The sequence below is a fragment of the Silene latifolia genome, chromosome 7 (assembly GCF_048544455.1).
Source record: "Silene latifolia isolate original U9 population chromosome 7, ASM4854445v1, whole genome shotgun sequence".
Classification (NCBI taxonomy): domain Eukaryota; kingdom Viridiplantae; phylum Streptophyta; class Magnoliopsida; order Caryophyllales; family Caryophyllaceae; genus Silene; species Silene latifolia.
Genome location: NC_133532.1, coordinates 43,044,514 through 43,057,536, shown reverse-complemented (window position 1 = coordinate 43,057,536; position 13,023 = coordinate 43,044,514). Strand labels below are relative to the sequence as shown.

The following is a 13,023-nucleotide window of genomic DNA, read 5'->3' as shown; positions in this document are numbered from 1 at the left end:
TGGGGTGTTAAGTTGATATATAAAATGAAATTTAAAATAAAATAATAAAAATTATTAGCTACTATGCAAAGCATTGACTTGGTTTATAATTAGCCAAGCTGTGTTGTTGTACACATTTGACAATTCTTCTCTAACATTTTCTCTTTCCATGGAATTCAGTTACACTCTTCTCTTGTTCTTGCTTTGACTATGACTCTTTCTTCTGTCTGTCTTACAGCGCTTCTTTTCCAACATTTATCATTTGATTTTGCACAAATTCTTGTTTCAGACCGACACTTTTGGTTTTATTTGTCAGACGGATAAAATGTTGCCATTTTTTAAGAAAATGTAACCAATTAATTCACAAAATGTTATGACTAGAGGTGTCATTTTTTACCCTAAAAATGATGTGAACAATAATGGTAACATGTTATCAAAAAATAACATTTTATTGTAAAATGATGACATGTTACCCGTCTTATTTCAAACTAAAAGCAATGGTCTTAAGAAAAATGGACGGTTGATTTTGATATTCCCTTAGCCGAGTCACGGTTTTCTCGGATCAAAGAGTCTTGCTTGTGACGGTCTCTTCAAATAGACCTCTCACAAGTCACAACCCCTCCCCACTTGCCCCTTTGTCTCACGTCTCTTCAAAGTGACATTTGATATCCGCTTTGCTAATGATAATGTTCCGAGTTTAAGGTCGATCCGTTTTATATTTTGCTTCAGGATCCGTACTGCGCTGCACCTAACGGCAGTACTATTAAAATGAAACCATTTGTAGGGTCAAATTCAGGTCTAGTTGACAAAATACGCTTTAGCGAAAAAACTAAAATGCAAAACGCCGTCTGTGGGAATCGAACCCACGACCACGTGGTTAAAAGCCACGCGCTCTACCAGCTGAGCTAAGACGGCTACTGTTCTTTATTTCTCTCATACCTTATTTATAGTAGTAGTCTAAATAATAGTAGCAGAAGTTCAACATACAGTTCTCGAGGGAAAGAAGACATCAACAATAATGAGTAAAACTACATGATGCTGCAAAACTCGAATACTCAATGATCAGGAAGCCACTCCACGGGTCCGTATATTAGCAATTATTAAACTCGCGTTTTAATTTTTCTAAACGTCAAACGGAATGAAACTAAGCAAGAGACGCAACTTGAATATTGATATTGTGAAAGTAAAGTATTTGTGTTTTAATTTTTGCTCACATATGGTTGCAATGTTGCATGAACTCGGAGTCAATACAAACTTCTCCAATTGTATTGAATGATTACTGCAGAAGGTAGCAGCTAAAATCAGGCCTGAACAAGTCAGTGCGTCGCGATTTAAAAGCTGCTGAAATTGATTCGTTCTCAAAATAGTTAGCCACCCATGAATAGTACTGTGAAATTTTGTATAACTACATAAAAAGCTTTCGTAGCTTTACCATATTAGGATTTTAACACCGCCTCAATCATCACTGTTATACATAACTAATTTAACTTTAACAATGTTACACATTTGGAAAAATAAAATTATAGAAATCCAGAACTTCATATCGTTCCAATCATGATCATCAAATCGGCCATTGCACCCAATCTCAATGGTTTCATCCTAAATACAATCTTACCAACCTTCATCTTTCAGAGGGCATGGACCTTAATCTTGAGAACTTCAGATTTCATATGTTCTTTATTGCCTGTAATTAAAACCGTTTTCACCTGATCACAAAGGACGCAATGTTCAACCACAAAAATTGGTCCTTCACAAAAACAACCTTACAATTCAAAAATTATACTATAAATATATAATTTGGAGCTGTACAAAAACAAAAACAACATGTTGGTCAAAATATCTATCACATGAGGGCTTGCAGAAGAAGACGCTCGGAATTTAACTCAAAACAAAAAGTAGGATTGGAAGTGATTACAGTGTCATAAATCCATCAAGTTTTAACATAAGACAACCTTTAAGATCAATCAAAACCTAGCTTTCTGCACCTCTTTTTCAACAAATATTGAAAATCCCTATTGCAACCGGTCATCCCCTTGAATTCAATGCTAGTATTATCTTCTTCCTTGGACCCTGAAAAAGTAAAAAATTAATTAGGACTTAAAAGTGCGGAAAACTATTAATGGGTAAATTAGTAAAAGGAGCAAGGAGATACAAAGCCGTGAACAAAGCAAAAAGCCATTTGAAGTTGGTAAGAAAAATCACTATGGGAAACAAAGATCAAAAAGAGGAAAAAAGATAAAGAAAGAGTGGAAGTGTGAAAGCCTCAGAAAATAAAATTAAGGAAATTTTACATGGAACGGAAACTTTACATGGAACCTCTATGTTTTTAGAGTTTATAAGTTGTGCCCCTCCTTTTGAAAAAAAAATAGTTTTGAGTGGCTAGAAGTCTAACTCTGTCACAAGCTCTGAAAGGAACGGTTTTTTTTTTTTTTTCTTTTTCAAATTGATCGTCTTTACGAGATCTTCAATTTCAAAAAAATAAAACAAAATAATATTTGTCACTTTCTAAACTCATGGTAACTGGTAAGTGTTATGGTAAGTCAAACTTTTGTAACCAAATAACGTTCACTGACCATATCTGTTGGCTGCAAAGTTCAGTAAGTGACGATTTTTTCCCAACTTGATCGTCTTTATGAGCTTCGGTTTGAAAAAAACTCGTAGCAAAGAGATATAACCAATCAAATTTTTTGTTCAAAAAGAGAGGTATAACTTAAGAAACGTGAAATCACAGGGATACCATGTAAGATTTTCCCAAAAAAACTATAATAACACAAGCTCTTAAATTCTATCCTTGCCTCCACTCAACTCTCACAAAGCCAAATGCTCAATTTCAAATAACCTCATGCCACTATCCAAATCATCTTTAGTCCCACCTCTACGTCTCACAATCTCTATTATCCCTCCTTCCAGCCTCCCAAGTCCAAAGAAGTCCTAAGTCCTAACCCTCCTACCCAGTGCATGAATTAGTTTTCTGCTTGAATTAGTTTTGAAACATTCCCTTCTATGGCAACCACAGTACTTCTCTGGTATCTCATCACACACATTTTCCAAGTCAATCAAAACCATGTAAAAATCCTTCTTCCTATCCTAATGCTCTATTAAAGTCACAGAAGATGAATTCCCTACACAGTCTCACAAGTCACAATATAAGTAATACAAAATATGCATTATTAGAAACATTGCTCTAGGAAGCCTCAGCAAAGAAATCTTTCTAAGAATCTAAATTTTGAGTGGTGAACCGAAGGTAAAAAAATCCTGTAATTTATCCAAATTTCTCCAAATTTCTGGGTATGCAAATACACTTATTTATGTTAGTAACAGCATACATGACAGAGAATTTCTAAAAAGGTAAACTTCATCTGAAAAACAAGCCACACAAATTGAAGACAAAGAAAGTGTTTTGAAGTTACGAAACTGATTGAATATGTAACACAAACAATCCTGGTGCCCTCAAGTAAAATGCACTAAACAATTCTAGTGGAAGGACATAGTTTCATATACGAGATCAATTTTTTATTGACCTGGGCACTAGAAACGCTATTCGCACTGTAATAGGTTGAAAGCAACTAGATTAGATAGCAAAGTCCAGCAACTGGCCCACTACAGCTAAATAAAAGATGTTAAACACCATACCATTGGGATTCCCATTGCTTTAAGGTCCTCATCAGTCATGTGTTCGAGTGCTGTCATATCAACCTGGAGAAACATACCCCTATTAAATAGAAGCTTCCAAAATCAAAAACACGGGTTCTACTAGTCACATGTAGGATATTTACCTCCTCCGCCTGAAATGTTATTTGATACTTTTCAAGTCCCAAGGACTGAAGAAATCCATCAACTGAAGCATCAGCCTACAGTAACCGAACGAAAAGTAAATAATTTAAATACAAGAATGAACTGAAAAGCAGCAACACCAGAGCAACACATATCTACGCCGTCTCAAGTAGCAACAACTTTTGAAACCTCATGATTATTACCTCAAAAATACTAGAACTAAATTGAAATGCTGTTGCAACTATTTCTCTAAGCAACTTGCATACAACTAAAACTTAAAACTGATGAAACACATTCACAAATTGTTGTAATTCATGAACAAAATGAAGGTCATAAAATCACATGTCTACCTTTTGCAGAGGCTTCTTATTTACAGGAGCACTGGAAACCTTCTTCACATCTGCAACAGGGGATTCAGCAACGACATTTCTTCTGGTAGGTTTCGGAGCGTCAAGTGTAGGTTTAGGCTTTGGTACATCCTTCTTAACTTGCTGCAAGTGCATTGAGCCAGACAACAAATCACGCAGATCCCGCACACCTCCACCTCGAGTATCTTGCTGATTGTTCTTCCTTTGAAGCTTCAACCGAAGATCTCCTCCACCGAGCTTGCGCTCTTCAAGGGCAATCGACAGTGTCAAACCCAATGTTGTCTATAAAACAAAGAAAGCAGAAAACTTAGAATATGTAAATGTCAGCTGATCCATACGTATGTGTGGTCGATTGTCATCAAAGAGATCATGCTCCCATTTGTCATCTTGTCTCTGCCTGCATGCATACATCCCATGTCAGAGGGGTAAAAACGATATTACCAAGGAACACATCAAGAAAATAACCTCATTCAGACATTTACCATGTAAAATAAAGCAATAATCAAATAGGTGCAAGCATAATACATATACAAAACTAGAAGGCATGGTTCAAACAAGAGTCTGATACACAAGCCATAAAGAAAGCACATCAACCATTTAAGAAGTCTTATTGCAAATCATTTCATTATGCCCAATTCAGATAAGCAAGTATCATCTGATCATCAGCCTCCTTGTAGCTATAACATCCTCATCTACCCATCACTACACACGCCTCAACATAATTAAATGGGCAATATCCTACAATCCCAACTGCCTCACCGACTTCTCAATGCTTGGAAATACTATAAATATGGTGAAAGGTAGCCAAAGAAAATATAAGAAGTTTTGAACACTAAGACTACTGGCAAAGAGCTCTTGATACAACAACATTACCCTAGTGCTTCAATGGCTCCCGCAAATTGCGGGGTAAGGGGGGGTCGGATGTACGCAGCCTTACCCTTGTGTTAGCAACACAAAGAGGCTGTTTCCGAATGACCCAAGATGGAAATTGCGTTGAGAACTGCATCGAAGGACCGCTACTTCACAAAAGAAAGAAGCGCAGCCACTTTAGTGAGCCATTTTGATTTATTCCATTATAATCCATAACCAAAGAGTAATGAGTCTTTGGCAAAGAGCTCTTGATATGGTTATGAAATATCTCATCTCACCTTGTTCTAAGTTCCAACCAACAAACATGGGATCTAAAAGATGGAGCTAACTATCATCACGGAAGAGGAAGGGATGTATCATAAATTTTGGATGGACTTCATCAAGACCAAATTTAAAGGACAAATAAATATGGAGAGTGCTACGGAGATGCGCTGTTTTGTGACTTTTTGCGGATTTATGTGCGTTTGATTTGTGTAATACTTCCATTACAGTATTACAGTAAACTCGGGGGGTCTTTATCTGTCATTTGCATAGCATCTCTACAAAAGCAGCTACTGCTTACAAGGGGGTTTCAAAATCCTTGCCCCAAAGAAGCTGAAGGTTTGTAATGCTGTAACAAGTAGAACCATCTAAATATTCCTATGAGGCATAAAAAACAACAAAACCCTAATGTCAACATCAATCAATTCCAAGGGCAGCAAGATAGATTGATAGATGAGCAACCTGTTTTGAATATATCAGCCTGGCAAGAAACCCGAAAAATTACAAGCTAATCAACTTAGGTCTGCTTTTTCTTCCTAAGTCTAAAAGACAACTTACCATCCTCTCTACGCATCAAATAATAGGATCTGTTATCACAATATTGAACCTTTATTTAAAAAACATGACTGCTCAAATGATCACTAGTCAAAACAAACCAACTGCCCCAATTACTATGTTGGTGTTCCACAACCAACTGTCCCAATCCATCCCAAATCTCAACCTCTATTATCCGCACTCGCAGAAAATGCACAAAGCGTACAGCGAACTCAGACGCACCAAGGTACTTAAACCGCATCTTCGTGTCCGTAAAGTAGTTAGTGTATCTCTTAGCACTAGTATCACACATTTGACCAAACACTATAAAAATAAATACACAATACATTCTCTACAACTAGCAATTTCAAAACATTGTGCAAATCAATCAATCAATCAATCAATGTAAAATAACAAATTATAATCCAACATAACAAACTGTAGCAAATCTCACCGCGAAAAGAGAAAATTAACTAAAAATGCAAGCTTAAAATCAATCCTTCGACCTAAATAAACAAAAAGAAAAAGAAAAATGAATTGAAAGTAGCAAAACCTTTTGCCAGTAACGCTACGACGGGTGAGAGAATTGCTAGAAGAGTTGCCATTAAGTCTATCTCTAATTGTCGATTTGGAATCGCCTTCAATCCGATCAGCGTACATCTTTATGACGAATAATTGAAGGTAGAAGAGTTCGATTGGTGTTTGAGAGAGGTTTACAGAAACCCTAACCCTAGATTTTGGGGAAAACTTTGATTTAGTACGTAGTGGAGAAAAGAAAGGAGGGAGGGACAAAAGAGGGATTTAAACAAATGCGAACTGAGAAGTGTAGTTATTTCTTCCAAAGACGATTTAATTGGGGATGAATGACTAATTTTTTTTTTTTTTTTACCGCGCATCTAATCTCATTACAATACAAGAAAGAAAGATTTGAACTTAAGACCTATACCACAATATCTCCATCTTAACCACTATGCTAAGACATTTTCGGTGGAGCCAATGACTTGTGAGATACAACTAAGTTGCATAAGGAATTATTAAATTAATCACTTTGTTTGAAAATGAATAAACAAGTGGTATAGCGTTTAAGACGATTTCAATCAAAAATTAAAAACTCATGAGTTTTATGGTGGTATTAGTTGAGTGAAATTTTGTCATCGTCTTGCCTTCTAGGCAAAAGTAGACCTGGTCATCGTGGCGGTGAGTTTGGCTTGACTACCACACCAATTTTCGCTAGTCCGAGTAGCCCGCGTGCTAGCTCGGGACAACTCGCCTTTAGCCCAGGCCCATTAAAAAAGCAAAAAAAGAATCATTTGGCTTTGGTCACGGGCCATGCATAAGTGGACTTCGGGTCGGGTCAGGTCATTTCGGGTTCTGGTCATTTTCGAGTCAACTATTATCAAGTTATTTGTGGATAATAATCATTTTGCAACAATAAAAATTTGGGTCGAGTCAATTTGGATTCGGGCCAAGTTCGAGTCTTGAGTGCAAGTGTCGGGTTCGGGTCAGGTCATTTTGCCAGGTTTAGGCATAAGAGAGCCTAGCCCAGTCCACCCCTTCCTTATGGCCAGGGTCGAGCCACTCTATGGCTTGACCCAGTTTGATCTCCACCTCTTCTAGATAAAAGTGTGTTAATTCTTTAGAAGGATGTCTTTCAGATAGAAAAAAAGGTGAGGCTTGTCTTCTAAAACAAAAAACTTGTAAATAGCAAAAACAAGAACGACTTTATTACGGAGTAGAATTTGTCTTCTCATTGAAGATGTACATTATCCGTCACAAGCTGAAGATAAATACTGTTCCTCTCATAATATGCAAGTGGCAAATCAAGTGGAAATAAAATGGAGCACCTCAATTGCCCTTCCACTTGTGATATTGTGAGAGGGCCACTATCCGTCTTCAGCTCGTGACGGATAGTGTCCGTCTTCAATGAAACAAGCCGTTTATTTATACTCCACTCTAGTCATGTCTAAGCATCTAAGGGCTAAGACTAAGGCTCTGTTTTGCAAAACTACCTGAAAATGTAGCTGAAACCTGAAAAGCTAGCTGAAACCTAAAAAGGTAACTGATAAGGTAGCTGAAAATTAGGAGTTGATAAGGTAACTCATTATATAAAAATGTGTTTGGCAAACTAGCTGAAAAGGTAGCTGATTTTGGTAAAATGACGTAAAAGGATATGAAAATTATTTAATATTATAGAATAAAGGGATACAAAATGGAAAATAAGTCATTTCAGGTACCTGATTTCTCAAATACTACCTGAGGTAGCATTTCATTTCAGGTACCTTATTTGACAAAATAAGCTACTTGTCAAACACTTGGAAAAAAAATCAGGTAGCTGAAATTTTGGTCAAATAAGCTACTTTGGTCAAATAAGCTACCTGAAGTGTCGTGTCGAACGGAGCCTAAGGCTCTGTTTGGTAAAACTGACTGAAAAGATACCTGAAACCTGAAAAGCTAGCTGAAAACTGAAAACTGATAAGGTAGCTGATTAATTGTAAAATGTTTGGTAAAACTAACTGAAAAAGTAACTGATTTATTTTAAAATGACATAAAAGAACATTAATAATTATAATAAATTAATTTAAATAAAGGGTAATTATGTAAAGTAGAACATTTCAGCTACCTGAAACTTTAAAAAGCTACCTGGAGTAGCTTTTCATTTCAGGTACCTGAAAAGTCATTTTAGGTACCTGAAATTAGGGGTGTTCATTCGCGGTTCGGTTCACCGAACCTCCAATTTAATTCGGTTTGCACACGGTTCGGTTCGGCGAAACTCCGAACCTACACCGAACCGTTTCTAACGGTCATAAACGGTTCGGTTAACCACTTTAAAAGGTTATTAGCGGTTCAGTTACCGGTTAACCTATAAACGTTCTATATATACTTTTTTTCTCAGTTTTCGTCAATTTTTTTCTAATAGTTTGATTAAATTTTCATTATATATTATACCCAATAATAAAGTTGATTAGCTAAACTTTAACATTAATCAAAATTTAAAAAATTTTAAATTTGGATACACTAAGAAAATTAAACGAAAGAACAGTTTTCTATATAATATTTTATTTTTTTGCTTAATTTTTTGTGAAACGGTTCGGTTAACCGGTTTTCTAAAAATGCGAACCTTAACCGAACCTTTTCCATAATAAAGTTAACGGTTCGGTTCATAGAACCGCCTTGTCGAAACGTTTCGGTTAACCGAACCTTAAAAATGCACGGTTTTTCGGTTTTTCGGTTCGGTTATTGCGGTTCGGTTTATTCTGAACACCCCTACCTGAAATGACTTTACCAAACAACAGTAGGTAAAACAACTACCTGAAATATAGTCAAATCAGGTTGCTTAGTCAAATCAGGTACCTGAAATGCTTTGCCAAACATAGCCTAAGACTATTCTCGTACCCAATATGAGTCTTGCAATAATAATAGTACTATCTTTAATAATGAGGAGTGTTTGTCTTTGATTCAGAAAAATTGGAAGTCTGTGTTTGTAGGTACTCCTCTGTTTCGGTTGGTAAGGAAATTAGCCTTTATCCAAAATATGTTGCGAAAATGGTCTATTGAGAAACGAAAGGCTTGGAGTAAGGAGTGAGATTGTTTTGATGAACGAATTGTGGAAGCTATGAATTACACTATTATTACTGGAAATTCTGATTTAGCAATCCAAGTTAACAATGAGGTCACGGAATTTGCTAGAGCTGCGGCTTTGTATTGGAAGCAGCGTGCGAAGATGAATTGGGCAGTTGAGGGGGATACTTGCACTAAGTTCTTTTTCAATTGGGTCAAGGGTCGCGCGGGTAGCAATTTTATTCTAGGTATCAAAGATTCGATGGGGAATTGGAGTTATGACCCAATTTGTATTGGGAATCTCTTTTTTCACGTACTTTTATGATATTTATAACCCGGACTCCGTTGATACTGCCGTGGCTTCGTCGTCTTCACTTGATTTTTCCAGGCTAGCTGATTTTGAAGTGCTCTTTCAACAGGTTATTAGGTCTAAAGTTAAGGAGGATGATTTAGATTTTTTGTCCAAGCCTTTTACTTCTAAAGATGTGAGACGTGCGGTTTTCCAACTCGGAGCTTTGAAATCTCCGGGTCCAGATGGCTTCCCTGCTTCGTTCATCCAGAAATTTTGGCATTTTGTGAAGCATGATGTTATTTCAGCGGTTTTGAATATTCTTAATAGTGGTGTGGCTCTTAAAGAGCTTAACAGGATTTTTATTGCACTTATTCCGAAATGTGATAGCCCTGAAAGGGTCGAGGATTTTAGACCTATTAGTCTTTGTAATGTTATCATGAAGGTGGTCACACGTTGCATTACTAATAGGATATCTAGATTCTAGAGTTATGAGTTATTTGGTTGAAGATTACCAAAATGCTTTTGTTGCTGGCAGACATATTGGGGATAGCGTTCTCCTTGCTCATGAAGTGATTAAGAATATTAATAAGCATTCTTCTGGGGCTTGTGGGAAATTTGCTTTTAAGGCGGATATGAGTAAGGCTTATGATCGTATTCGTTGGGATTTTCTCCAACGTACTCTTCTTTGTTTCGGGTTTCCTAATGGTTTGATTAATCTTATTATGAGTATTGTTACAACGGTTTCGTATGAAGTGTTGGTTAATGGTGCTCCTTTAAAGCAATTTCAGCCTAGGTGCGGATTACGTCAAGGAGACCCGCTATCGCCGTATCTGTTTATTCTATGTATGGAAATTCTGTCTCAAAATGTTCTAGCAGCTCAAGCTAATGGGTCTATCTATGGTGTTAAATTGTCGAGGAATGCTCCCCCTCTTTCACATTTATTATTCGCGGATGATTCAGTCTTCTTTCTTCTTGATAAGGAGGAGGCTTATGGTAAACTTAAAAAGATTTTGGATAATTTCTGTAGTGCGTCGGGTCAGCTTATGAATGAGTCTAAGTCCGGTATTCTGTTCAGTCCAAGCACCACGTTGCGTTCGGTTCAAGAGGGTCTGAGTGTCTTGCGCATATCGGACAATAAGGGTATTGGTCGATACTTGGGTATTGATACTGATTTTGGGTCGTCTAAAAAGGATATTTTTAATGCGCTCATTGAAAAGGTAAGACGGCGTATTTCGTCTTGGAATGCTATCTTTCTCTCACCTGCGGGTCGGTTGACTTTGATCTCTTCTGTTTTGTCTGCCTTATCGAATTATGTCCTATCGGTATTTAAGATACCGGTAAGTGTGGCTAATAAGATAAACTCCTTATTGTCATATTTTTGTGGGCTGGAACGAGATCGAGGCCTACTATTCATTGGTGTAGTAAGAATTTTATTAGTCTTCCTAGGTCGGAAAGTGGTCTCGTTATTCGGAACATTCAGTGTATGAATCAGGCTCTTCTGGGTAAATTAGCTTGGAAAATTCTGTTTGTGAAAGACTCTTTGGTTAGTCGTGTTTTCTATGAAAAGCTCATTTGCATCAAAGATCTAGTGATGCCTGGGTCTTTGAAATCTTGTTCTTACCAGTCTTGGGGTTGCAAGAGTTTATCTCATGGTATGGAGTTGATTTTGTCACATTTGGGTTGGAAACCTGATGTCCATTCAACTCTTAATGTTTGGAATACTGGCTGGGTTGGTGGATATGTTCCGCCTCAAATTACTAGCTTGGGATTTCCTCCGCCAGGTTCTATGGTGAATTTCACAGTTAAAGATCTTCTGACTCCTTCGTTGTGTTGGAATCATGGTCTTATATTTGAATTGTTTGAGCCTGAGTGGGCTCGTCGGATCTGTGCCATGCCGATTTGTGAAACTGTTGTTGATGATTGTATTTTCTGGAAGCTTACATCTTCGGGGATCTACTCGGTCAAAAGTGGGTACGCGGTTTGCCTTGCTTCTTATCTTTGTGCTCATAGTTCGTTAAAAGATGGTAGTAGAATCGATCATTCTATAAAGGCTTTTTGTAAAAAACGACTATGGCACTTACCAGGTCTGCCAGTTTGGAAGATTCTTGTTTGGCGAATTTTGACTGATTCACTTTCAGTGGGAGCTGAATTTGTTAAACGGAATCTTACCATAGGGTCGTTGTGTCCTTGGTGTGGGGGAGGATGGTTTGGTGGAGACCTTGGAGCATCTCTTTCGGGATTGTTTTCTGGTGAAGCGTCTTTGGGCGTGTTCCTCGATTGGTATTTCTACTGAGTTTGCATCGTCCGTTCGGTTGCGTGATTGGATTATAAATTGGATTAATTATTTCTTCACTAAGGATGATTCATCTAATATTATTATCCGTTTTCTTTCCGTCCTATGGAGCTTATGGCGCGTTCAGAATGAAATTATTTTCTCAGGAAAGTCGTTTTCGCCTGATCACTTCTTTACGTTTCATACTAACACTACTAAAATGGCCATGGAAGCGGAGTCACGACTTTCTTCTAAAGCCTCTGTTTTGGGGGCATGACCGTCATGATCCGTTGGACTCTTTGAGGAGTGATATTCGTAATCATTTTCCGTTCTATTTGCTGGGAGACAAAGGAACTTGTGCTCCTTTCCGTGTCAAAGTTGATGCGAGTTGGGTTGGTTCTTTTCACGCTTCTGCAGGTTGGATTGTCTATGCGCCTAATGGGGTATGTTATGGAACTTTTGCTAAAAGGTTTAATGCTGAATCTGCTTTACAAGCTGAAGCGTTTGGCATTAGGGAAGTTTTGCGTTGGGCTGTCGGAAGTAACATTCTTCATTTGGATTTGTCCTCTGATTGTCTTCCATTCCTTCTTCAACTTGCTAGTGTGGAGACGCCGCATCATTTGGTCAGGGGGCTCTTGCATGATATTGAGCCCGATCTTTTATTGTTTCATTGTGTTTGCTTTAATTTTTTACCACGTCGTCTTAATAAGGTTGCCCATAACCTAGCTGCCAAAAAAAAAAAAAAAAAAAAAAAAAAAAAAAAAAAAAAAAAAAAAAAAAAGATTCCATTCAGACGATCCACTTTTATATTCACAAAACCATATTCATTCGACTCAAAAAGAGTCTTGAGATCCACGAACATGTTAAGACTTTTGAATAAAGAATGACACATTATAACAAGTCCTACCAAAATTTTTGAGCAAAAGTCTGAACTTGAAACTTGCAAAGTTGCAATAATGTTGGTCTACAAAAATACGGAGTAATCGGTTTGCGTGCTGGGTTATAGATTACAGAAATTTTAATTGTAAAAAAGTTGGACTCCCGAAAAAAATGAAATCATCACCACCCTCCGTCCAGGATCATGGGTGAGAGCTCTAGTTGCAACTTGCAAGCAC

At 37.3% G+C, this 13,023-nt stretch overlaps 1 protein-coding gene and 1 non-coding gene across 4 annotated transcripts; both read right to left on the bottom strand.

Moving 5' to 3' along the window:
• Positions 1 to 821: 821 nt before the first annotated feature.
• Positions 822 to 894, bottom strand: TRNAK-UUU (transfer RNA lysine (anticodon UUU)). The gene has a single exon. It is a non-coding gene; the product is annotated as a tRNA-Lys (tRNA).
• Positions 895 to 1,421: 527 nt separating this feature from the next.
• Positions 1,422 to 6,613, bottom strand: LOC141592089 (uncharacterized). Of its 3 annotated transcripts, none has more exons than XR_012521042.1 (7): positions 6,340 to 6,611; positions 4,460 to 4,518; positions 4,104 to 4,366; positions 3,756 to 3,830; positions 3,613 to 3,675; positions 1,932 to 2,049; positions 1,422 to 1,685 (listed from the first exon to the last, which is right to left on the bottom strand). XR_012521042.1 is itself a non-coding variant. In XM_074412675.1 (6 exons), exons 1-6 carry the CDS (start codon positions 6,444 to 6,446, stop codon positions 2,005 to 2,007), a joined length of 612 nt encoding a protein of 203 aa, XP_074268776.1. In that variant the 5' UTR covers positions 6,447 to 6,613; the 3' UTR covers positions 1,723 to 2,004. The 3 variants fall into 3 exon arrangements, 1 of the variants encoding a protein (XP_074268776.1); XR_012521043.1 differs by having other exon boundaries at positions 1,422 to 1,663; XM_074412675.1 differs by lacking the exon at positions 1,422 to 1,685 and having other exon boundaries at positions 1,723 to 2,049; positions 6,340 to 6,613.
• Between the last annotated feature and the right edge of the window lie 6,410 nt (positions 6,614 to 13,023).

Coding starts and splice junctions, on each gene's coding strand:
- LOC141592089 (XM_074412675.1), bottom strand. CDS start 6,446: ATGTACGCTGATCGGATTGAAGGCGATTCCAAATCGACAATTAGAGAT. Junction 4,519..6,339: donor CGTAGCGTTACTGGCAAAAG/GTTTTGCTACTT, acceptor GTATGCATGCAG/GCAGAGACAAGATGACAAAT. Junction 2,050..3,612: donor AAGCAATGGGAATCCCAATG/GTATGGTGTTTA, acceptor TTACTTTTTCAG/GGTCCAAGGAAGAAGATAAT.